At 38.6% G+C, this 25,713-nt stretch overlaps 1 protein-coding gene across 1 annotated transcript in view; it reads right to left on the bottom strand.

Annotated features, from left to right (window-relative positions):
• Positions 1-6,451: 6,451 nt before the first annotated feature.
• The window catches only part of LOC136862916 (cell adhesion molecule Dscam2), a 476,298-nt gene continuing 457,036 nt past the window's right edge, over positions 6,452-25,713 (bottom strand). The window contains exons 24-27 of the mRNA XM_067139195.2: positions 24,193-24,329; positions 9,463-9,628; positions 9,237-9,360; positions 6,452-6,972 (exon numbers count right to left, since the gene is read on the bottom strand). Coding sequence (XP_066995296.2) covers positions 6,771-6,972; positions 9,237-9,360; positions 9,463-9,628; positions 24,193-24,329 — 629 coding nt within the window. The 3' untranslated portion in view covers positions 6,452-6,770. The remainder of the gene's footprint in view (positions 6,973-9,236; positions 9,361-9,462; positions 9,629-24,192; positions 24,330-25,713) is intronic.

The following is a 25,713-nucleotide window of genomic DNA, read 5'->3' as shown; positions in this document are numbered from 1 at the left end:
TGCATCCGCCGCCAAGCGGTGGCAGCCCCGCATGCCACGTCAACCGCCATTCTTCAGCATGTGCAAGACACCCTGGCTGTTCCAATATCGACCAGAACAATTTCCCGTCGATTGGTTGAAGGAGGCCTGCACTCCCAGCGTCCGCTCAGAAGACTACCATTGACTCCACAGCATAGACGTGCACGCCTGGCATGGTGCCGGGCTAGAGCGACTTGGATGAGGGAATGGCGGAACGTCGTGTTCTCCGATGAGTCACGCTTCTGTTCTGTCAGTGATAGTCACCGCAGAGGAGTGTGGCGTCGGCGTGGAGAAAGGTCAAATCCGGCAGTAACTGTGGAGCGCCCTACCGCTAGACAACGCGGCATCATGGTTTGGGGCGCTATTGCGTATGATTCCACGTCACCTCTAGTGCGTATTCAAGGCACGTTAAATGCCCACCGCTACGTGCAGCATGTGCTGCGGCCGGTGGCACTCCCGTACCTTCAGGGGCTGCCCAATGCTCTGTTTCAGCAGGATAATGCCCGCCCACACACTGCTCGCATCTCCCAACAGGCTCTACGAGGTGTACAGATGCTTCCGTGGCCAGCGTACTCTCCGAATCTCTCACCAATCGAACACGTGTGGGATCTCATTGGACGCCGTTTGCAAACTCTGCCCCAGCCTCGTACGGACGACCAACTGTGGCAAATGGTTGACAGAGAATGGAGAACCATCCCTCAGGACACCATCCGCACTCTTATTGACTCTGTACCTCGACGTGTTTCTGCGTGCATCGCTGCTCGCGGTGGTCCTACATCCTACTGAGTCGATGCCGTGCGCATTGTGTAACCTGCATATCGGTTTGAAATAAACATCAATTACTCGTCCGTGCCGTCTCTGTTTTTTCCCCAACTTTCATCCCTTTCGAACCACTCCTTCTTGGTGTTGCATTAGCTCTGTCAGTCAGTGTACTTATTTGATTATTGTTTGGTTGAAGGAGCTATACCAAATGAATGGAGAGTTGCTATAGTAGCCCCTGTGTATAAAGGAAAGGGTGATAGACATAAAGCTGAAAATTACAGGCCAGTAAGTTTGACATGAATTGTATGTAAGCTTTGGGAAAGCATTCTTTCTGATTATATTAGACATGTGTGCAAAATTAATAACTGGTTTGACAGAAGGCAGTTTGGGTTTAGGAAAGGTTATTCCACTGAAGCTCAGCTTATAGGATTTCAGCAAGATATAGCAGATATCCTGGATTCAGGAGGTCAAATGGACTGTATTGCGATTGACCTATCTAAGGCATTTGATATGGTGGATCATGGAAGACTACTGGCAAAAATGAGTGCAATTGGACTAGAAAAAAGAGTGACTAAATGGGTGGCTATATTTTGAGAAAATAGAACTCAGAGAGTTACAGTAGGCAAAGCTTTATCTGACCCTGTAATAATTAAGAGGGGGATTCCTCAAGGCAGTATTATTGGACTTTTATGTTTTCTTGTATATATCAATGATATGTGTAAAGAAGTTGAATCAGAGATAAGGCTGTTTGCAGATGATGTTATTCTGTAGAGAGTAATAAATAAGTTACAAGATTGTGAGCGGCTGCAGGGTGACCTCGATAGTGTTGTGAGATGGACGGTGGACAACGAACGGTATGATGGTAAACGGAGATAAAAGTAAGGTTGTGAGTTTCACAAGTAGTGAAAGTCCTCTCAGTTTTAATTACTGCGTTGATGGGGTGAAAGTTCCTTTTGGGGATCATTGTAAGTACCTAGGTGTTAATATAAGAAAAGACCTTCATTGGGGTAATCACATAAATATGATTATTAATAAAGGGTACAGATCTCTGCACATGGTTATGAGGGTATTTAGGGGTTGTAGTAAGGATGTAAAGGAGAGGGCATATAAGTCTCTGGTAAGACCCCAACTAGAGTATGGTTCCAGTGTATGGGAACCTCACCAGGATTACTTGATTCAAGAACTGGAAAAAATCCAAAGAAAAGCAGCTCGATTTGTTCTGGGTGACTTCTGACAAAAGAGTAGAGTTACAAAAATGTTGCAAAGTTTGGGCTGGGAAGATTTGGGAGAAAGGAGACGAGCTGCTCGATTAAATGGTATGTTCCGAGCTGTCAGTGGAGAGATGGCGTGGGAGGACATCAGTAGACGAATAAGTTTGAGTGGTGTCTTTAAAAGTAGGAAAGATCACAATATGAAGATAAAATTGGAATTCAAGAGGACAAATTGGGGCAAATATTGGTTTATAGGAAGGGGAGTTAGGGATTAGAATAACTTACCAAGGAAAATGTTCAATAAATTTCCAATTTCTTTGCGATCATTTAAGAAAAGGCTAGAAAATCACCAGATAGGGAATCTGCCACCTGGGCGACTGCCCTAAATGCAGATCAGTAGTGATTTATTGATTGATTAATTGATTGATTGATTGATTGATTGATTGATTGATTGATTGATTGATTGATTGATTGAAAATTAGCATGTTAGTATGACATGGAGGATCAACTCACTTCACTAACTGCCAGAATGGAAGGAGGTCACAGCCTCAGTGATAAAATTACGACATGAAAATTGTTAATGTTTCTTCAAAATCACTCAAGTTAACAAATATAAGGAAAGACGACGTGGACAAGGAAACATTTAAAGTTTTTCGATATCACTTCAAGATAGCATACAGACAGTAAAATTGTACTCAGTAGCTTCTTCTCGGCTGAGTGACTTGCTGGCTGGAAGAAGTTGAAGAAGGAAGGCGTCTGAATATGCATGCATGCTTAGCCCCTTCCACTGTGCCATATGCCTCAGTCAGTCAGTCAGTCAGTCGGTCGGTCGGTCGGTCGGTCGGTCGGTCGGTCGGTCGGTCAGTCGGTCGGTCGGTCGGTCGGTCGGTCGGTCGGTCCGTCAGTCGGTCAGTCAGTCAGTCCCCTTCCTATAAATGAATATTTGCCCCAGTTTGTCCTCTTGAATTCCAACTTTATCTTCATATTGTGATCTTTCCTACTTTTATAAACGCCACTCAAACTTATTCGTCTTCTAATGTCATTCCAAGCCATCTCTCCGCTGACAGCTCAGAACATACCACTTAGGCGAGCAGCTCTCCTTCTTTCTCTCAATTCTACCCAGCCCAAACTTTGCAACATTTTTGTAACGCTACTCTTTTGTCGGAAATCACCCAGAACAAATCAAGCTGCTTTTCTTTGGATTTTTTCCAGTTCCTGAATCATGTAATCCTGGTGAGGGTCCCATACACTGGAAACATACTCTAGTTGGGGTCTTACCAGAGACTTATATGCCCTCTCCTTTACATCCTTACTACAACCCCTAAATACCCTCATAACCATGTGCAGAGATCTGGAGCCTTTATTAATAATCATATTTATGTGATTACCCCAATGAAGGTCTTTTCTTATATTAACACCTAGGTACTTACAATGATCCCCAAAAGGAACTTTCACCCCATCAACGCAGTAATTAAAACTGAGAGGACTTTCACTACTTGTGAAACTCACAACCTTACTTTTATCTCCGTTTACCATCATACCGTTCGTTGTCCACCGTCCATCTCACAACACTATCGAGGTCACCCTGCAGCCGCTCACAATCTTGTAACTTATTTATTACTCTCTACAGAATAACATCATCTGCAAACAGCCTTATCTCTGATTCAACTTCTTTACTCATATAATTTATATATATAAGAAAACATAAAGGTCCAATGATACTGCCTTGAGGAATTCCCCTCATAATTATTACAGGGTCAGATAAAGCTTCACCTACTCTAATTCTCTGCGATCTATTTTCTGGAAATATAGCAGCCTATTCAGTCACTCTTTTGTCTAGTCCGATTGCACTCATTTTTGCCAGTAGTCTCCCATGATCCACCCTATCAAATGCTTTAGACAGGTCAATCGCGATACAGTCCATTTGACCTCCTGAATCCAAGATATCTGCTATATCTTGCTGGAATCCTACAAGTTGAGCTTCAGTGGAATAACCTTTCCTAAAACCAAACTGCCTTCTATCGAACCAGTTATTAATTTCACAATCATGTCCAATATAATGAGAAAGAATGCTTTCCTAAAGCTTACATACAATGCATGTCAAACTTACTGGCCTGTAATTTTCAGCTTTATGTCTATCGCCCTTTCCTTTATACACAGGGCCTACTATTGCAACTCTCCATTCATCTGGTATAGCTCCTCTGACCAAACAATAATCAAATAAGTACTTCACATATGGTACTATATCCCAACCCATTGTCTTTAGTATATCCCCAGAAATCTGATCAATTCCAGCCGCTTTTGTAGTTTTCAATTTTTGTATCTTGTTGTAAATGTCATTGTTATCATATTAATTAATACTTCTTTAGCCTTAGTCTCCTCCTCTATCTGGACATTATCCTTGTAACCAACAATCTTTACATACTGCTGACTGAATACTTCTGCCTTTTGAAGATCCTCACATACACACACCCCTTGTTCATTAATTATTCTTGGAATGTCCTTCTTGGAACCTGTTTCTGCCTTAAAATACCTATATGTACCCTTCCATTTTTCACTAAAATGTGTATGACTGCCATTTATGCTTGCCATCATGTTATCCTTAACTGCCTTCTTTGCTAGATTCAATTTTCTAGTAAGTTCCTTCAATTTCTCCATACTTCCACAGCCATTTCTAACTCTATTTCTTTCCAGTTTGCACCTCCTTCCTAGTCTCTTTATTTCTCTATTATAATAAGGTGGGTCTTTACCATTTCTTACCTCCCTTAAAGGTACAAACCTGTTTTCGCATTCCTCAACAATTTCTTTAAACCCATCCCAGAGTCTGTTTACATTTTTATTTACCGTTTTCCACCGATCATAGTTACTTTTTAGAAGCTGCCTCATGCCTGGTTTATCAGCCATATGGTACTGCCTAATAGTCCTATTTTTTAGACCTTCCTTTCTATGACATTTATTTTTAACTACAATAAAAACAGATTCATGTTCACTAATACCATCTATTACTTCAGTTTCTCTATAGAGCACATCTGGGTTTTCCATCAATTTCTGAATCAGCTGTCCTTCCCATATTAACTTATTTGACATTTGTTGGTCATACTTCAGTCATTCGCACGCTTCAGTTGGCCATGAAGTACTGGCGAGTGCTTTGGCCAGTCCGAATGCTATATTTTTCTTTGATAATTTCAAAATATATATCAATAAATGTTTATGCTTTTAAAGGCACTTTGTAAATCTACCGGCCAAGAGCATTCATGAGAATTCTTTACCATGTCAATCAGTTCAGCCATTCTCTCAAACTTGCTGTAAAAATATCAGCCTAGTGTTTTAAATATATATAGGTAGATAGAGAAAAAGAAAGGGGTTATAAGTACCAAGGTGTCATGTTTACTTGCTTAGTGGTGATTGCAAGTAATGTCTCTATGCTAAGAAAACCCAAGACAAAATGAAGTAAACTCTGCAATATTTTGTAATCATTTAAGCAATGTGAAAAAAAAAAAAAAAAAAAAAAAAAAAATCTTAGTTGAATTTCTTAAGAATGGATTCTGTGAAGTAATTGTAATTTTCTTGGTTACTTGTTGAAAAAGTAATTTGTGATTGTAACTGAGTAAAATATTTCTCAATTAACTGTAATTCAGCCCAATTACTTTTTATTTGTATTTTTCCCATCGCTGCCTATTTATAACCTCAGCAGTTAGTGCGATAGACTCCATAACCAGCTGCCTCTTCCTACAGAATTAACCAGGTACTGATTTCTGTAGTAGGCTAAGTGAATCTCAAGCCATCTGCCTCCCTTGAAGTGGAAGTCTTCTACATTTCCAAACTTCTTGATGAGAAATCAAATCATGTCCTTTCAAGTGAATCAAATGCATCTGAACTGCCTCAGTTAGGCAGGTACCTACCTTAAATATGCACAGAAAGAAAAAAGACAGTCAAGGCAATCAACTGAAACAGATACCAAAGAATCAGTAAATGAAGCTGTCAGTCTTTGTTTAGAAGAATACTCTGAGGAGAATCACAAACATTGCATGTCAAATGAGCAGCACAACTAAGCACAACAGTTGTAGGAGAGTGTTAAGTTACCCAAAGGAAAGAATGAGTTTTCAGTTTCATCATATCTTCAGGTTGAGGGAAGTAAGGATTCACTTAAAAAAGGAGATTATAATAAATGTCTGTATTTTCAATATAAGTAGGACATTTTCTCATAACAAACAATTGAGTAAACAATGGATAATTTTCACTTTCTAAAGATCACTATCAATTCCAATGAAAATTGCCATACTGGTACTTTTTAGCACCTTCGTTGAAACACTGAAATAAATGTGAAAATGAAAGGTAGAAGAATTTGTAAATATAACCATAAAATACATTTTAACTTTTTGACATTATTATAATTATTGTTCTAATATTATTAATTTTAAACAGATGCAGCAGTATAATTTAAAGCAAATAGATTTAGGAAAGTAAAAAGGTATATAATACTTCATGAAGTTTGACTCAAGGCATTACATAATATTTAACTGTAACAGTCAATATCATTATAGATATATTATTTTATGTAAGCTCTTTCTTAAGAAAGTGAAATATTGTGGGCTTTATCATAAAACCATCACACATATACACACACACACACATGCCAGTACATGCATACACACACAAAAATATATTATTTCTTATATATTTGTAAACTGTTCATGTAACATCATGGTCAATGTGGAAAAACATTCCATTGATACTGGAAGTCACTGCTTGAATGGCTTTGAAGACAGTTGGAAGCTGTCACACAGCTATAGTGAAGTTGTGATATGGATGGTGCTCAAGATCACTATGATGCTGATCAATGCTGTCACTCACTTTGAATGTTCCTTTGAGGCGTCGCATTGTGTCCATATCACATTCAGCCTCACTCAGTTCGTGGCCATCTGAGAAGCCTGTGGGTGGATCCAAGTGAGTCACGAATGGAAAACTTCCATCTTCTTTTCTGCAAGGACACGGGACACCATGGCTGGCTGGCTGGGCCCTTGACCTGTGTGACCTGCTGGCCAATGTCCCAATGGTGACCTGTATTAGATCATTACTTACTTGCTAACTCTAAGAATATGCTACCTGTTGAAATTAGTTTATATAATATGCAAGGCACTAGCTAATTTCTATTACTAACTGCACAATTAAAAGTTATAATATTAACTTAGAAATAGAATTAATTCCTCTTTTTATAAAGTAAACAAAATTATACATTACTGTTAATTAGCAGGGAATTTATGACTATGTTTGGGAAATATATCATTTATGAGAATTAGGAAAAAATACACCTTATCATCCTGAATAATTCAAGGAATTCTTTTTTATGAACTGATAACTTGTTGAAGTGAATAACGTAAATATTTCTACGAATAGCCAGGTGAAGTGTAAGATTATAATGAGCTGCTGAGAGCCAAATTGGTATAGATCAATTTTTCCCAGTTCTGAGAACTGAAAGGTTTTGCATTTAGTTGAATGTAAATTCATGCTTTACAATACTGGTATTGCATGTTTCATTTGATGGAATGTAAAAATGAAATTAATTAATTTATTTATACTTTCTACAATGATAGGCTGCCTAAATCTGACAAAAGTATACCATAACACTTAAATATTGAATGTATGTTTAAACATGAAGAGTTTTCTGGAGTTAATCCTTCTTGTATGCAGTACTGTAGAGGTGATTTCTAACCATTTGGATGGAGCTTTTAATGGCCAAGATGGCTAAATTGCAGTATAGATTCTTGGGAATGCCCACACCTCTGAAGAATTCAACTAAAAATATTTTGATATGTTTCCTCTTGCTCTGATGAAAAGTCCTACAATCCTTATACAGATGTTATATGATTCTTTGAAGTACCATAGCTGATATTACATTTACTGAAGACATTTTAGTTATTTGTATCTTAGATTGCTTTCTATAGACCCTAAAAGTTAGTGTAGCACTTTTCCTCTTAGCAATTTACTCATAGTGAAAGGTAAAGTGTTATAAATCAAAAGTTGTACCACTCTTCTTGTAAGTGTTTTGGTGAAGTTCAATACAAGGTAAGGAATAAACTGTGTTTTAACCTCCAATATTACAATTTATTCGTAAAATAATTCTTAACAAAACATATGTTCCTCATGGATTGAATGAAAATAATTGCATTGTTGTTGTTAAATGATTTCAATAGCAATGCTACCTACTCAGACTGGTCTATTAGTTGGATCTGACAACAATCACCTTACCGTACTAAATAGTCCACTCTCTAGTGTTATCAAAATCACCACTTTTGGAACCTACACAACCACTGGAAAATTCCTAATCTAGATCATTCATCTTTAGTCCTGGAAATAAAGGCTATGTGTTTATTTCTAGATTCATACATGTTTTGGCCTAAAACAGTTACAGCTGCTTTATCTGCTTAACCTACTGTGGACAGTGTTCTCTGGCATTACAATTATTTACTGTACTTTTATTTACAATGAAACTCAATCAGGGACTTAAGTTTAAAGAGGGCAAGAATAGCATTTGGAAAGCATCAGTAGACACAGAATACATGAGCCAAAGAAACATCTGACCTCGTAAACTTAACATTGATTAATTAAAAATGCTCAATTTTCCTGAGAATATTCTGGTCTATGCTTTTTTTGAATAGAATCATGATAAGTAACAAAGTACCTACAATGTATCTCTTATGTACTTAATGTGAAACATCACTGCATGATACTTGTAGGCTATAACCTAGACTTCAACTTGGACTGCAAACTTCTCTTATAAAGAAAATTTCTGCTTTAATAACATCAGGGTACTACAAGTGTAAAGAAAGGAAACAATGATTTCAATAGCAATACAGAGTGGACTGTTTAGTAAGGTGATTGTTGTCAGATCCAACTTACCAGCACAGTTGCACAGACTTTTTGATTTTTGAGCATAAATAAATACGTAATACAACACAGAACTACATGAACAGGTGGCATTGACACTTGACATATACCACTATTCCTGTAAATGCACTTCACTCTGGTGTGAGAGGAAGAATACATCTAGCACTCTGAATTGACTCCTGTGGGAGTTATCATTTTGCCACTTCCCCAAAACAAATTTTCATGCATTGTGAGTGCAGTAAGTGATATAACCCCCAAAACTACCATTTCCTGACTTGCACCACTTTGGCTCTCAGCAGCCCGTATGATACATAGATTTGTCTCATAAACTAAGATGTTTTGGGGCTTACTTTTTACCTGACGTTGTGTCTATGTCTGCGAGTAACATTTCTTCTGTCAGGTTGTGGAGATAACTCTGGTGAAGTGCTAGATTCTGGACATGCTCCAACACCACCACCTACCGTACCTTGATACATTATGGCTGCATGAAAATATTAATGACCATGAAGATATTAGCATAAACAATACAATAAAAGAATACTATTTAAAATTTTGTATAATTATTAAGCCAACAGAAACTTACTTTGTAGAGACAACCGGTCTCCTCTTGCTGAACCTGATACTGGAACTGACATCTGTCCAGAATCTGATCGGTGATCAGTTGACCCTGAATAATCAGAGCTCTCTGATCGAAGACATTTACTCTTCTGATTTGCTCTTAATTTTGTGTAATCATCACGAGGATTTGTCTGTAAAGAAGATGATTATTGTTCATGTCTGCACATCAGTTTGAACATTTCAGTGGAAGTAGAAGCTATTCAGTCATGTAATAAATTGTAATTATTTTCAAATACCGGTATTAATGTTCTCTCTATAAAACTGTTCTCTTATTTTGTTAGATAATCAATTATGTGGATAAAATTTACTTGCATTCTAATTTAAAGCTACTAATTTATCCAGTAGTGGTGATTGGGAATTAAAAGTGGGGGGGGGGGGGGGGATCAAATAATTTACAGACAACAAAATGTATCTGGGTTTATGGGATAAAAAACATAGAAGAGGGTGGGGGGATAATATACATCAAACCTGAAAAAGAAGGGTAAAAAAATGGTATCCTAAGTCTTTTGAAGCTCTCTGTTAAGTTTGACAGTTGCCCAACATAAGTGCATTAATAATAGTTTTTTGAAATTTTAATTCAGCGCTATATAATAAAATTTTCATCAAAGGAACAATACTACACACATACTATAATTGAATCATGACCATGAAGATGGCGTGATTATACAATTAAAACCATTTAGTATTTGACTACACACTACGAAACTTACAGACACTAAAGACATTGCCAGACTGATGAATGAATCATACCTCAGTGTCCATGACCGTGGCAAAAAATATATCTTACTCCTGCTACCCTTCCTACAGCACATGCAAATTGTCCACTACTTGGTGTGGTGCTATACGAATCTGTTAGCCGCGATGAACAACATTTTGTGCATAATTCCACTAATGATTTTGTTAATAATTAAATAAAATGAAAGAAATAATTAGCTGATAAGACAATGGGGCTTGCATAAGTTGCTTGTTTTAATAATTACTAGTTTCAGTTGGCTAAAATGGAATCAAAATGTAATGTTTTCCCCATAACGTGGTGGGGGGGGGGGGGCAACTGCCTCCCCACGCCCCCTAATTGCTGCTACTGAATTTACCCCTCCAGTACTGGGATGTGCTTCCAAGTCGATTTAACATTTCATCAACAATGAACTTGAAGTCAGTGACCTTATACATTCCTTTATTACCCCTCCTTTCATTGTAGAATGTGGTTAGTTTGTAGCTACAGTTTTTTCTTTTTTTTAATTTGTGCTAGCTATTTGAACTGTTGTACTTTATATAAACTAGTCCACTCATTTCTATCAACACAGCAATTTGTAAACTGATAGGAGGTACAATAAAACAACAGTTATTATGTAATTCTACAAGTGATATCTATAGTTGGACAGACACAGAATGTTCAGAGTAACAATCACTTCATGGGATAAAAAGAGGAAAGTAAAAATAAACATTTTCCACAGTATTGACAATTTATAATTTAAAAAGAAATATTTAGCCAGTCAATAGTTATGATACTTCTTATAATATTTTTGACTCCTTAGAAACAATTTGGTGAATGAAATAGAATTCTATGTGGTGCTATCAATATCAATAAGGCTTACAGAAGAAAGGAAGTAAAACTGGTTGAGTCAGAGTAGAGGATGCATCTAGACATGTTAGGAATTAACAATATACTGCATACGTTTAAGATACAGTATAAGAAGTTAGAGGCTTAACAGGTATGAAAATAGACTAACGCTTGGATTGAATCTGTTCACCACGAAAAATCATAGCACGCACATAGATTCTATTGGGCCCTAGTCTAGATTATTCGTAGTTCAAAATCAAATCAAAATCTCTTTATTTGCAAATGAGGTGTCTACCTCGGTGGCAAATGGTACACTAAAATACATTATTGTCAAGCACTAAATATATAATTAACAAGAAGAAAATTTTCCTATAATGCAATATTATACAATTTATGCTAACAATTTTTTTTTCTATTAAACACACAGCTCATCCTTAATAAATTTGTATTGTTTACAAAATTCTACTTATAATATCTCCTGTACTACTTACAAATATTGTCAACTGATATACAGTATGTGGAATTACTTCAAATGATACTATACAACTGGTATAAGATTAAAATTTACATTGCATTTATTTACTTTTTTTTTTTTTTTTTACTTATTCAGGAACCTAAGTAGCATAACGACCTGCTGCGTCTTAACCAGAGCCCCTTTTGCCACCACTTTTCAGAGTTCCTGAAGGGCCTTCACAGCTACCGTAGCGGTCCCAGGGCCCTCGAAGTCCCCACTGTACTTCACCCCTACAGGCAGTCCCCTACTTTGGCTGTCCAAACTCCTTAGACCAGGGGATGGAATTAATTTATTCACACACATTTTTGTTTTACATTAACCTGCACTGGTCGAATGCCCTCTAACATTTCATTTATTTTCTCTGTTCCTGTTTATTCTCTTCTTGAATATCTGTACAGATTTTGGAAAAGGATCAAACACTACCCCTGGTAAACAGTTCCACTCCTTCATGCCCTTCCCAATGAATGAAAATTTACCCCAATCGCTTCTGCTAAAATTCCTTCAATTTTATATTTGTGGTCAGTCCTGCCGATATAATTATTTTCCAACTGAAGCCTCTCACGGATATCTCCCCATGCTGCTTCTCTTGTATAGGTTCTATATAATCCTATAAGTCTAGTTTTCTCCCTTCTCTTATTTAAAGTTTCCCACCCAAGTTCCTTTAACATTTCTGATACACTACTCTTTCTCCTGAAATCCCCTGTTACAAATCTTGCTGCTTTCCTCTGCACACTATCTATTTCTTTTATTAGGTATTCTTGGTGAGGATCTCAAACACTGTTTGCATATTCCAATAATGGACGAACCATACTTAAGTAACTTTTCTCTTTTAATTCTTTGTTGCATACTTTAAGTAGCCCCATTATGACATGTAATGATCTGTATGCTTTCCCAACAATGTCATCCACATGACCCTTCCAGTGCAAATTACTTTCAAATCTCACACCTAAGTATTTGCACTTGCCATCTTTTGGGATAACTACCTCATCCAAAGTATATTCAAATTCAGTTTTAAAACTCCTGTTTGTAAATGTTGTAACAGTTGATTTGCCTCCATTAACCTTCATATTATTCCCTTCATCCCATTGTTGATACTCTCAAGGTCCCTTTGTAATTCTGAACAATCCTCAATGTTATTTATTTCCCTATAAATAATTGTCATCTGCATACAATCTTATTTTTGATGTTATATTATTCCCTAAATCATTTACGTATATTAAGAAAAGTAACGGACCGATTATACTACCCTGTGCAATTCCCTTACAAACTTTCTCTTCCTGCGATACATTATTTCCTACTTTGACTTTCTGAACCCTTGAATTTAGAAATGTTTTTATCCAACGTGTAACCCTTACGTCCAATCCTATTCCTTCCAATTTCTTTAATAATATTCCATGTTCCACTCTATCAAAGGCTTTGGAAAGATCTATGGCTTTGCAATCTAACTGGCCTCCTGAATCCAATTGACCTGATATGTCCTGCTAAAATCCCACCAGTTGTGCCTCGCAAGAAAATTTCTTTCTAAATCCATACTGGCTCCTCATGAACCAATTTTTATCATCACATATCCCTCTGATGTACTTTGATATTAAACTCTCCACTATTTTACAACTATACTGGTCAGGCTGATTGGTCTGTAGTTCTCTGGTTTCCTTTTATCACCCTTTCCTTTATAAATTGGTATTGTTATAGATTCCTTCCATTCCTTTGGTATTACACTATTATTTATGACATAGTCAAAGAGAAATTTTAAATAAGGCACTATGTACCACTCCATTGTCTTTAACACCTCCCCAGTAATTTGATCACTTCCTGCTGCTTTTCCTTGCTGAAGCAGTTGGATTTCTCTGAAAATATCTTCATTTGTGAATGAGTAGCTTCTTGTTTCCCTCTGTGTCTCTCCCTCTCTATCTTCTGTTTCGGTTTCCAACTCCTGACAATCATCTACTGAATCTCTGAATTCCCTACTAAATAGGTTTGCTTTCTCAGTATCTGTTAAATAATGTTCACCTCCTTCTCCCACCATTGTAGGAATTTGTTATAGGATTTGGGACTGTATTCATCATGTGTAAGAAGGGACTGAGAGATGAAGTAATCAGGGTCAACAATAAAGGCAGTATACTGGAAATGGGAGATTTTTAGCAAGAATTAGTGATAGAACTGGAGGTAATAAGAAGGTAAACAGTAAATGAAGAGAAGGTATGGAAGCCAGCAAGAATGAAAAACTTCACTGGATTTCTGTGATTATATGGGGTAAATAACAACTGTTATATCATTCTTCTAGCACTTCCACACTCAGAATAGTAAGGGTACGAAGGGAACTAGGAACGTTTTGCAATACGCAAAAACGGTTGGATGGATACCCCTGTTATGGTGAGGGATGAAAAGAGGGGTGAAAACTGGTCTAGAAGGCAGCAAGGTGTGTGACCTTCACACCAGTTGTTACCAAGCAGTGGGACTGAAAGCAAGTTAAGATGTCAGTACGGTCTAAAGGTAAATATCGCGCAATTATCTACAATTTTTCTCGTGGATTAACTGTTGACCAGTGCCTGGAGGAAATGACTCCTGTTCTGGGGAAAGACTGTCCACATCAGACAACAATTTTCCGCTGGTACAAAGAGTTACAGAGGGGAAATTTTGGGGTTGAAGTCGATCCTCGTTCTGGGCGACCGTCTGAATGAGTGACTGAGGAAAACATTGAAGCTGTGAGGAAAATGTTGCAGCAAGAGAGGCGGTTGACAGGTAGAAGAGTCCCTCCACATCCCTACACCAGCTATTCATTCAATTCTACATGACCATCTCCATGTTGAAAGGTTTGTTCCCTTTGGATGCCCCATTCTCTTTCAGAGGATTAAAGGGCACATCGAGTGAAATGGTGCTGAAAAATGCTAAAACAGTTTGAAAATGGGACTTCGTGTAACATCAATAGCATCATTACTGGTGATGAAATTTGGCATTATAATCATGATGTCCCAACAAAATCCCAAACAAGGTGCGGCTGTATGAAGATGAGGGTACTCCTGTGACTGTGAAAGTCAAGGTCAGTGAAGAAAAGGATGATTGCAGTATTCTTCACTAAACGGGGCATCCTGACTCGGGTTGTGCTAGAAACACAAAGGACAGTTACTGCGAAGTGGTACAGTGAGACTTGTCTGCCTAAGGTCATCCAGGCTCTCAAGCAGATCCGTCCAAGGTCACGGCTGAACACTTGGCTCTTGCATCACGACAATGCTCCAGCACATCGTGCTAATGTAACAATGGATTTTCTTGCCAGATCAGGGTTGACTGTGCTTGATCACCCTCCATATAGCCCTGATCTTGCCCCATGTGACTTCGCACTCTTCCCAGAAGTGAACACGAAGCCGAAAGGGCGGCGTTTTGCATCCAACATGGAGCTTCTGGCAGCATGGGATCAAGGGTGTGAAAATGTAACCGAAGAAAAGTGGCAGAGTTGGTTCAGTGACTGTTTTCGACGTATTGAGAAGTGTATTGAGTGAGGTGGAAATTATTTTGAAAAAGTCTAAAGCATTCACTCACATTGCAAAACTTTCCTAGTGCCCTTTGTACTACTGTATGTCCACAATACAGATAATATTACGACTGACTTCGAATTTTGAAACTCTGTAAGGAAGATCTGGAGATATTTCAACCATTATCTGATTTTCAGTTCTTTTTATCCCACCACTTTTGCAACATATTGGATGAGTCATAGGTGTGATGTGGACCTTTCTGCCCAGTTTTGCAACCAGATGCCCTTTTTTGATACGAACCCTGTGTGGAGGAATGTATTTACTATTGAGGGTCTCTGAGGCGGTCAGTAGTGTGATGCATTGTGAGTGAATAACGAGATGTGTATTAAGACAAACACAAACTTTAGTCCCCAAGTCAGAAGAATTAACCGGATGTGCATAAAATCCCCAACCCAGCCAAGAATCAAACTCAGGACCCTCTGAACCAAAGCCTCAATGCTGACCAATCAGCCAAACATTAACTGATTTGCAGTGATCTGTGTAATATAAAGTCCAAAATATAAAATATGAAGTATGGTATGTCACTGAAGGATAAGGGTAGAAAAGCTTCACCTAAACAACCAAGTGCCTTATTCAAACCTGGCAACCTAGTATTACTGCCCCTATCTAAGCCAGGGGTCACCTTGAGCTGGAGTTTGTAGGCAGTAGGGAGGTCAGTTCCTTTCTGCTCCTCCTCTAGCCAACAGCATATGGGCTACCGATCCAACTACTGACCCTGTCCAAAGTTGCTTAACTTTGGAGATCTCTTTGAATCTGGTGTTTCAAAATGGCTGTGCCATTGGCAGAAAAGTTTCAGGTGATGGAAATTAAATAGCAGTATGGTATACAGACATTATAATTGAAAGACTCCAAAGAAAAGACAGAGTAGGATATTGAAAGAGAGCATGGTAGCTGAGAGAGGTATAGTTGTTGTCTTCTCACCAAGGTAGTCTTAGTTTGGATCCCAACTAATGCATGTGGGATTTTTGATGCAGGATCAAGAGCATAGCAAAGTAAAACCATCTCCATGCACGCCATGTAGCTCCCTAGAGGAGTAGAAGGAAAAGGCTTCATGTTATCTGTAACCTCAGCATTAACAAAGGACATTCACCAACTTAACATCTCTGATATTGCTGAAATGCCTTAACAGCCATTGTTTCATATTTATAAGATGTCTGAACCTTAAACTTGATGCTGTCATTTACATTTAATGTAAGTACAAGGTATTAAAGTGCTGCTGGCAATCTGTGACAATAAGATCAGCCAAGACTAACCCTATTATGTGATTGGCCATCCTATGGTCTACAGAAAAGCCAGTACCTAGGCGTGGGACTGTTTTTATCACCCTGTTACCTGTTTCCCTTTGTAGAACCTGCAGTTTTTGGATTCCATCAAGTCTTCTTCCATGAACAAAGTCCATTGTGATGTTGAACTTTTCCAGCATGTCAAGAATGTGTTTGAGTCTGTGCAGTCTGCTTCTTAAGTCTCTTTTTGAGGTCTCTTAAATTGTTCCAATTGAAGCCCTTTTTTGCCTGTTATATCAGGTCTTCTTGTAGCTCCTCTTGTTGATGTTGACTGTAGCTAGGTAGGTGATGTTTATCTTGATTTTCTGTTGTTTATATTGGGACAGTAATGGTAGAGTCATGAAGGTGCAGGCTCTACAGTGGCGGTACCCTAACAGTGTCTGTCCACATGTTAGTGGTGGCTGATAAATAAACCTCATGGCTAACAACCTTGAGAGTTAAAGAAAATAAATAATTTTGTATGGCTATTTCTAGCTGGGTGCAGCCCTTGTAAGACAGACCCTCCGATGAGGATGGGTGGCATCTGCCATGTGTAGGTAACTGCGTGTTATTGTGGTGGAGGATACTGTTATGTGTGGTGTGTGAGTTGCAGGGATGTTGGGGACAGCACGAACACCTGGCCCCTGAGCCACTGGAATTAACCAATGAAGGTTAAAATTCCCCCGGCTGGGAATTGGACCCGGAACCCTCTGAACTGAAAGCCAATATGCTGACCATTCAGCCATCGAGTCGGACTTGAGTGTTAAAAACCCGTTGCCAACTAAGGTGGCCAACGTACATATTGCTGGACTCAACATGGAGAGAAATATTAATAGAGAGATGTGATGAGATGAAAGGCATGATGTGATAATATGATTGACATGTGCAGAGGACGCAGTACTTGATTTGAGCACTGATAACGATATAATGATGCAGTCAAATTGAAATAAATAGCCGCAAATATTTCTTGAAAACATGCTTTCTTGCTGTGAGATTTGATTAAAGACGAGGCTCTCTGCCTGGCTCGAGGCGAGCCCCTGCCTGATGATTTATGGCTGTGAGGAAGCAGCTGTCTGGCTGAGGCTCAGGCAATTAATACCAAACCTGACAAACTAAGGATGAACCAATGGCTTGAAATGGAAAAGACCTCATTGGCAGTGAAGGCAGAGAAGATGGACTGGCGAAGGAGGCAACTTACTGTCCGTGGCTAAAATGGACAGAGGGCATGACAGTTCCATATGGCAGTGGCTCCACAGAATTCAAAGACCTGCTTGCCCTATTACAAGTGGGATGGATTGGTTACTACCTGGGGTATTCTCTCATCACATCTTTTATTCACAAAGGGCTCAGGTTCACACATGGCTCAGAGCATAGAAGACTTCCCTACAGTTTTCTTTGCACTCTAAAAACATTACTCAGAATTCAAAGATATTCAAATGTAAGGTAAGGTAACTTTAAATAAATAAAAGCATTTAAACTCAACTAGTTAAAAGAAAGGGACCCTATCTACATGGGGGTGGATGGTACTTCGAGTCCAGGCACAGCGCATTTTCACACACAGATGTACAGCCATCACTATCTCTATTCGTGCAAACTAAACTACAAAGAAGTTTAACTTTATAGACAGAGTGCATTGCTATTCCCACAAATGATACATTACAACAAGTAATCGTGAGGACCCTGTCATCATGCTATCATAAATATAAGTGAATATTTGTACCTGAAGAATCTACTTTTTTGGGTTACCAACAACATTAACATTCTTCCCTCTATCTAAAGCACTCTCAAAGCTCACTGAAAATTTAACCCATGCACATGAATTAATATAAATGAAATTAAGGTGCTTGACATTATATCTGCTTCTGTAGTCTCTATTTCCCAACTAAGCTAACCTGATTTAAATAACATCCTATTGACCACTCCCAGCTATTCCCTAATTGAAAAATCTAAATTTAACATATTTTTATAATTATATTCTAATATTATGTACATATTTACAGAAAGGAAAATACCTCGCATTCACAAATATTTCAAATTAGTGTACTTAACGTCATGGTGGGTTGTCCATCATTCAAGCCTCAAGTAAACTCCACAGTTGGCAGAGTCAATGTGAGCATCTAATGAGTGTTCCCAGATTTTGTTAGAAAATGAAGGGAAATGTGCTGTAAGATGTCCAAAAAATGTTACAGATGGTGAGAAGAACAGTCAAAGAAGTGCTTCCTTGCTCTTTCCGAACTTCGTGTAGAATGCTGAATCTGTTCGTTAATGCAGGATGATTTCCAAATGAATTAGGCCTAGTTAGCGACATCTTCCTTTGCTGCAATGTAACATACCAATGTCTTTTTCTGGAGAGAAGAAGTGATTACTTTCACTACTAAGAATACCTTGACAGTCAAACCATCACACACCCTGATGTGCAGACTACCCACAGGCGACAACTAGAATAAACCTGTACCACCTGCCTCTCTGGAGGCCACATAACATCTCAATTAAATAAAAAAGTATTTAAAGTTGCTTGAAACTATGGGATACAGGCATTTGTTAATTACACAGTTTCACTCTCTTCTCCTTCATTAGTTTCTTGATCACGTTATCGGCGTGAATTTGGCGTTTTTTTGTCGAAGAAGAACTCGCATCTTGGGAGAAAGGTTTGATGATAATAATTTTGAAGCAGGGAGAGGATGAAATCCTGTGTCGGCACGTAGCCTACTCCTACCAAATAACATGAAGGAGTATGCTCAGGCTTAACGTCTGCATCCGAAGGACGAATCACCACCAACAGCATCATATGCCTTCACTTTATATGAACCCTGTGGAGAGGTTTGCTGTTGAACCCAGGCTTTTGGCATGCAATCTAGTGATTAGAAATTGTATACCACCACCTCTCCTATCCTCCAGGACAACATTCTGGTGGTGAGCATTTTTTCCACCATCGGGACTCAAAATAGCCAACCACATTGTCAGACCACAAAGACTTGACGCCTCAACTAATTGACTACCAGGTTGGTTATTATCTAATTCTCTAACTAACAAAAGAGCTGCAAAATTAGAATGTGGTATTATATAACATAAATTAGAATATTATTGTTAGATCAGGAGTAATCCTGCTACCGTATGTGACAGTAGATGGTACTGGCAATGATCGTAATGTAACCTCACTCCACGACGTGCCAACGCCAACACCATCGCATTTTTTAAGTTTTTCCACCTCTTCAATCAGATTTATCTTTCCAGACCGTAATTTTTTAATTACAAGGTTTGCTTCTACCAAATCCTTATGTAGCACTTCTATTATTTTGTGTAGTGATTCAACAGTTTCATGGAAAGTTGAAGGCGTCATTTTAGGCCTACACACACACACACACACACACACACACACACACACACACACACACACGCACACGCACACGCACACGCACACGCACACGCACACACTCACTCTCTCTCTCTCTCTCTCTCTCTCTCTCTCTCTCTCTCTCTCTCTCTCTCTCTCTCTCTCTCTCTCTCTCGCATTCATAGATATTATCGGTACATGGTTTCTGTTTGAAGGGATAGCTGTGCTGAACGTTCTATGTCAGAGATAAATGCTGGGTTCTCACACAAACACAGCTCATATTAGAAGAGGCACTGATAATTGTTTCCTCATTTGCAACAATAAAAATTTGAATAAATTGATGTCATATTTAGGAGTTATTTATCTAATCGAGAACATAGTTAGGGATTGCCAGGGTACAATGTTGATGATGCAACTGAGGCCACCAGTTCGAGTTCCAGGGCACATGGTGGATTTCCTGTCACACACAAACTTGTTTGCTCCAAAAATACAGCCAGTGTTTTGTGTTATATGGCATTTATTTCAGGGATTTGAAGGATTTAAGTGTATTTTAATATGTAAACATTGTGTCTATTTTTGAATATGATTTTGTGAGTTTCTTTTGTTGTTGTTGTTGATTTGTGCAAAGAGGGTTCTGTCCCTGCTGTTGTATTGCTGTAGGTCTTGGTATTCGAGGAGATGGGGGTTCGCTCCCAAACCCAACATCTGCTAATGGATTGTTGTGTCATAATTATATGGGTGGTGTTATACGATTTCTTTTCCTCACATTTTGTTTGTGATTTGATAGGCTTAGATTTTAATTAGACAACCACTCTGAAGTTAATTCCAGATTAATTAAAGTGTTGTGTTTTTCAAATAGAAATGGAAAATCATGGGGAATACCTTCGCATTTGCAAAATATTTAATAGGGTGTGTTAAACGATGTGATTTTCAAATGAGTGTTCTTGGATCAGGAATCGTGTACTTATAACTATAAGGGTTGATCTCCAAGACTTGATTTAATCAAAATAATTTGTCATGGTTAAATATTTTTCTATTATCCAGGGTTATTCATGCATTTGATTATGTGATTATGTAATTTTAACAAGAGTCATTAAATTCTTTTAAAAGTTTTATGCTTATTATTTGCCAAAGAAAATGCATCCTGGTTTACCTCCATTCACTTAGGCCTGTAAGTTAGATTATAAGTTAGTTATTCTTAGCCGCGGATGCACTATGGCCCTGAGAGGCCGGTGTTCATATCTCGGAACGGGGGAGGTGCGGTGGATCCTTGCACTGTTATAAGAGCATTTGTTAGCTCATCAATTTGGTTTATATTTGAGAATCCAGATGACATGACATTTATCTCTATACAAAAAAAAGTCCCTTGATTATCGATCTCTGTGGCGTGGGGTCCCATGTGACCATGACCCAGTCGGGGTGATTTCACCATCACATGTTTCCATGGGCTAGGGGGGTTGATGGGAAAGGTCCCAATAAATAAATAAATAAATACATACATACATACATACGTACATACATACATACATACATACATACATACATACATCTTCATTATAGACTGTTATGCCTTTTAGCATTGTCTGTAAGCCTCTGTGAATTTACTAATCTCTGCCACACTCCTCTATTTGTAACTAGTTCTGTAGCCTCACTTAGTTCTATATCTCTTTACTTTAAATAATTAAAAACTGAGTCTAACTAATCATCATCTTGATTTCCCTCTACTCCTCTTATCCTCTATAACAGAAGCCATTATTCTCCTAGGTAACCTATCATCGCCCATTCGCCTCGCATGACGCCACCACCGAAGCTGGTTTATGCATGCAGCTTCATCCATTGAGTTCATTCCTAACTTAGGCTTTATATCCTCATTCGAAGTACCCTCCTGCCATTGTTCCCACCTGTGTGTACCAGCAATAATGCTACTTTCTCGTCTGTTACTTCTAGCTTATGAATAAGATGCCGTCAGTCCACCCAGCTTTCACTCCTGTAAAGCAAAGTTGGTCTGTAAACAGACCAATGTAAACATAGTCTCTCCGAGAGCTGACTCCCTTCTTACAGAATACTGTTGTTCACAACTGGGAGCTCACCACATTAGCATTATTGCACCTTGATTGAATCTCACTTATTATACTACCGTCCTGGGAGAACATACTTAATAAATACTTGAAATTATCTACCTGTTCCAGCATTTTATCCCCAATCTGACATTCAGTTCTCTTGGATTTCTTACTGCAGCCCAATTGGCAGCCTTTGATTGATTTTGATAATATACTGACATCAATTTAGTCTGAGAAAGGCTGATTTTCATATCACACTCATTTAACCTATTTTCATTTTCCAAGATATTAGACTGCAGACTTTCGGCACAATCTGCAATGAAGATCAAGTCGTCAATCACTACTGATCTGCATTTAGGGCAGTCACCCAGGTGGCATCCCTACCTGTTGTCTTCATAGTCGTTTCTTAGATGATTGCAAAGAAATTGGAAATTTACTGAAAATTTCCCTTGGTAAGTTATTCTAATCTCTAACTCCCCTTCCTATAAACGAATATTTGCCCTAATTTTTCCTCTTGAATTCCAGCTTTATCTCCAAAAAAGATATTCCTATTTGCCCCATCATAAATAGCTGATACAGTCTGACGAATAAAACTTCACAATTCCTTCAGAAATTTCTTAAGAAACACTTTAAATTCCATAACAAACACCCCATGAAAAGTTCAATAGAACTATGTGAAACTTTAAATAAATTGAAGTTACAACCTATTTATACAATATACTCATTTGACACAACAGTGAAGGGAGGTTAAAGTTGTTTTGTTTTGTTTTGACATCCATGTACAATAGGTTGCGCTCAGTTTAGAGCCGTTTCCCACAGATGGGAATGGGAGGGATTTTTAAAGGTCGTCGGCTGTGGCCTATCCCAAAGGTACCTATGCGGCATTTGCCTGGTGTTGAACATGGGACACTATGAAAATCACTTTCAGGTTGGGCGAGGTAGGACTCGAACTTGGGCTCTCCTGAATGCACACTACTACAGTCGCGCTTGAGCTCCGCGGAGATTAATGCGTGTAAAATAAATAAATGATAGTGTTGCTGCCATCACACCATGATTAGCTCTGAACATCCCACATAATAAGTTGAGTTGTTTGTCTCCTAATGTCTAACCTATCCCAACCCAAATAATCCAGCATTGGTAACACTGCTCCTTCGCCTGAAATAACCCAGCACAAAACGAGGTATGCTTTGTACTACACACATACCCAAGGAAACGGGGCTACATGACCACGCTGTGAAATCCCCGGAAATGAAATAACAACAAACAGCCACTCTTCTCCGCAGCCTGTTGAGTTTCTTTATCACGTGTAGCAGCTAGCATTCGTGGCTGTCGCCGCGGTGGTCCGGGTTCAATTCCTGGTTCTGATAAGCAATTTAATTCTGGTTGGAGGGGTGGAACGGGGTATACTCAGCCTCATGAGGCAAAATCGGAGAAGAGATGGGTTCGGTACCCATCTCAGCTATCATGGAAGTGTTTCCATGGTTTCCCACCGCTACTGCAGTTAAATGTCGGGATGGTTCCTTACTTATGACAATGGTCGCCGCTGTCCCAATTCCACATCTGAATTACAAATACAGTACACTACTACAGACACCACAATAACACAGGTTATCAGGCACATTCTAACAGACAGACATGCATACAGCACACACACACCCAAGCACATGGGGCTACACGACCACAATGTCCAAGCCCCGGAAGTGAAATAACAACCACTATTCTCTGTACCCCTTCCTACCTCGGACATTATTAATTTGCTTTTCTAGAAGGAGCTCTTCTGGTGTTTTGTTTTATGTTTATTTCTCAACTCATACAGTAGTATGTACTGTACACTAAAACCAGTGCCAATTATAGCTTTCATTATGTTCCTTTCAAGCCAAAGTTCTTATTTTATACCTTTTAAAAACATCAACCCTCCCTGTCCTGTCATGAGTTCGCCTGTCACACACACTTTGCAAACCCATCACATGTGTACGAGGTGCTTACATGCTTGGCATCCATTCTGTGGCTGAACTCACTCCCAGGAAACTGCTTGCGCGTCAATATGTCCTTGCCCGACTTCACGCCATCTGATGCGGCATGCAAAACCGCGTATGCTGTTATTATTTATATCTCAAAAAGTAATTGTCCGATTTTAAAAATAATTACATATTTGAACTTGTACCCAGTTGAACTTCTATGCCTGCTGCATGAATTTATGCCGTTTTATTTAAAAATATGGAGTTAGTATCAATATCTCGGTTATTAATCACCTCATGAGACTAAGTAGCACATTATTTTACAAGATGCTGAGTACCATTTACGAATATGAAAACAGAATGCTGATATCTTGAATGGTTTAGAAGTTACTTCCATGTAACATGTTAAGTGAATAACCCTGTATATTAAAGTACAGAAAGATTTCTTCTTTTTTTAATATTAAAAAATAACTTACACTCTTCAGTTTCATTGTCTCCATAGCTGCAAGTCTATGATCATGATACACAAAAGTCTGAATATGGGCTGGTGAGGATGTAGGCTGTTGGCTTTGCACGTGGAAAGTTGCATAAGGTGATATGTCCTCTGCATATTCTAAGAGAAGAAAACATACATATAATTGGACATTTGAAACAAAAATTCCAAGTTATTCACTTACAGGATTCCAGAATCAGGACAAGAAATTAAAACAGAGACAAACATAGTCAAATGAAAGTGCATATATGGTGTGATAAAGTGATCTCAGTATAGACTATCTGATCTAAAGTATCCAGACACCTACTCGAAACTGTTCACTAAGCTCAATGGTCCCTATTATTTAACGCACATGGCTACCTGACTCTGGTTTTGTTGTGGTTGTGTCTTCCCATTTCCACTTCACACTCATGTTCCTGATAATCAATTTGGGCAACTTGAGAAGGGTGAAACTGTTAACTGGGCTACCAATAACCGTTGTATATACACTCTGATCTAAAGTACCTAAACACCCCTCTGTACTCATGAGGAAGAGCCTAGATATCTTACAAATGTTGCTGCTGCTATAAAAGGCAGCTGAGGTCTTGGTGTTTTCAATGGTATGAGATACCTGAAGAATGAGTGGAGAAAGGAAGCATAACCACTATGAACTTCAGGAGGGAAGTAGCCAGCATGTATGTGAGAAAGTATAAAGTGTTGCCTAGAGGTTCTGGAAGGCTGTCTTCTTGAGTAGGATCTTCGTCACATTGCCATGTTTCAGACGGAATATGGTATGATGTGCCTGATCATCTTGTCCAGTACACACCAGAAAAGAAAAAGAGAGGTGTGCAAACCATTTTTGTTCTTCTATTGTCAGAAAAATAATACCCCTAGTGTGAAGTTGGGCTCTGTATTGACTGCTTTGTTCCTTTTCATAGAAGACAGTAAAACATTGTCGTTCTCTATCCTTGTGCCTGAAGTGCAAGTATTGAGGGTAGGCTATCATCTGCGTAACTACATCTAAGTTCTTCATTTTTTATTTTTTATTTTATTCTAATGTTCCAGTGAGTGGTTTCTTTTGACAGGCAACAAACAATACATATGTCTCTCTGTACTGCAAACAAATATTTTTTCCTTTGTTCAATACTTTTCTAGCTGTGTTGTGAATAAATGTCAGCATGGACATGATTAAAGCAGCAGGAGTCAAGGGTTTACAGTGGCTACACAGAGTGCTCAATGCAGTTTGGAAAGATGGCAAGATACCAACTGATTGGAGCAAGGGAGTCATTATCCTCTTGTTTAAGAAAGGAAATCGCTGAAAATGCTCGACTACTGGGGAATAATACTCCTTTCTCATGGGCTTAAGATTCTTGAGAAAATCATAGAGAGCAGATTGTGAGTCATTTTAGAGTCACAGTTTGAAGAGGAACAGTATGGCTCAGGCCTAACAGGTCCACAACAGACCTAATCTTCAATGTCCGTATGTTAATGGGAAAATATTGGGAAAAAGACGAAGATCTGTTTA

This window comes from Anabrus simplex, chromosome 2 (genome assembly GCF_040414725.1).
Source record: "Anabrus simplex isolate iqAnaSimp1 chromosome 2, ASM4041472v1, whole genome shotgun sequence".
Taxonomy (NCBI): Eukaryota; Metazoa; Arthropoda; class Insecta; order Orthoptera; family Tettigoniidae; genus Anabrus; species Anabrus simplex.
This window is presented reverse-complemented; position numbering and strand designations above follow the sequence as displayed.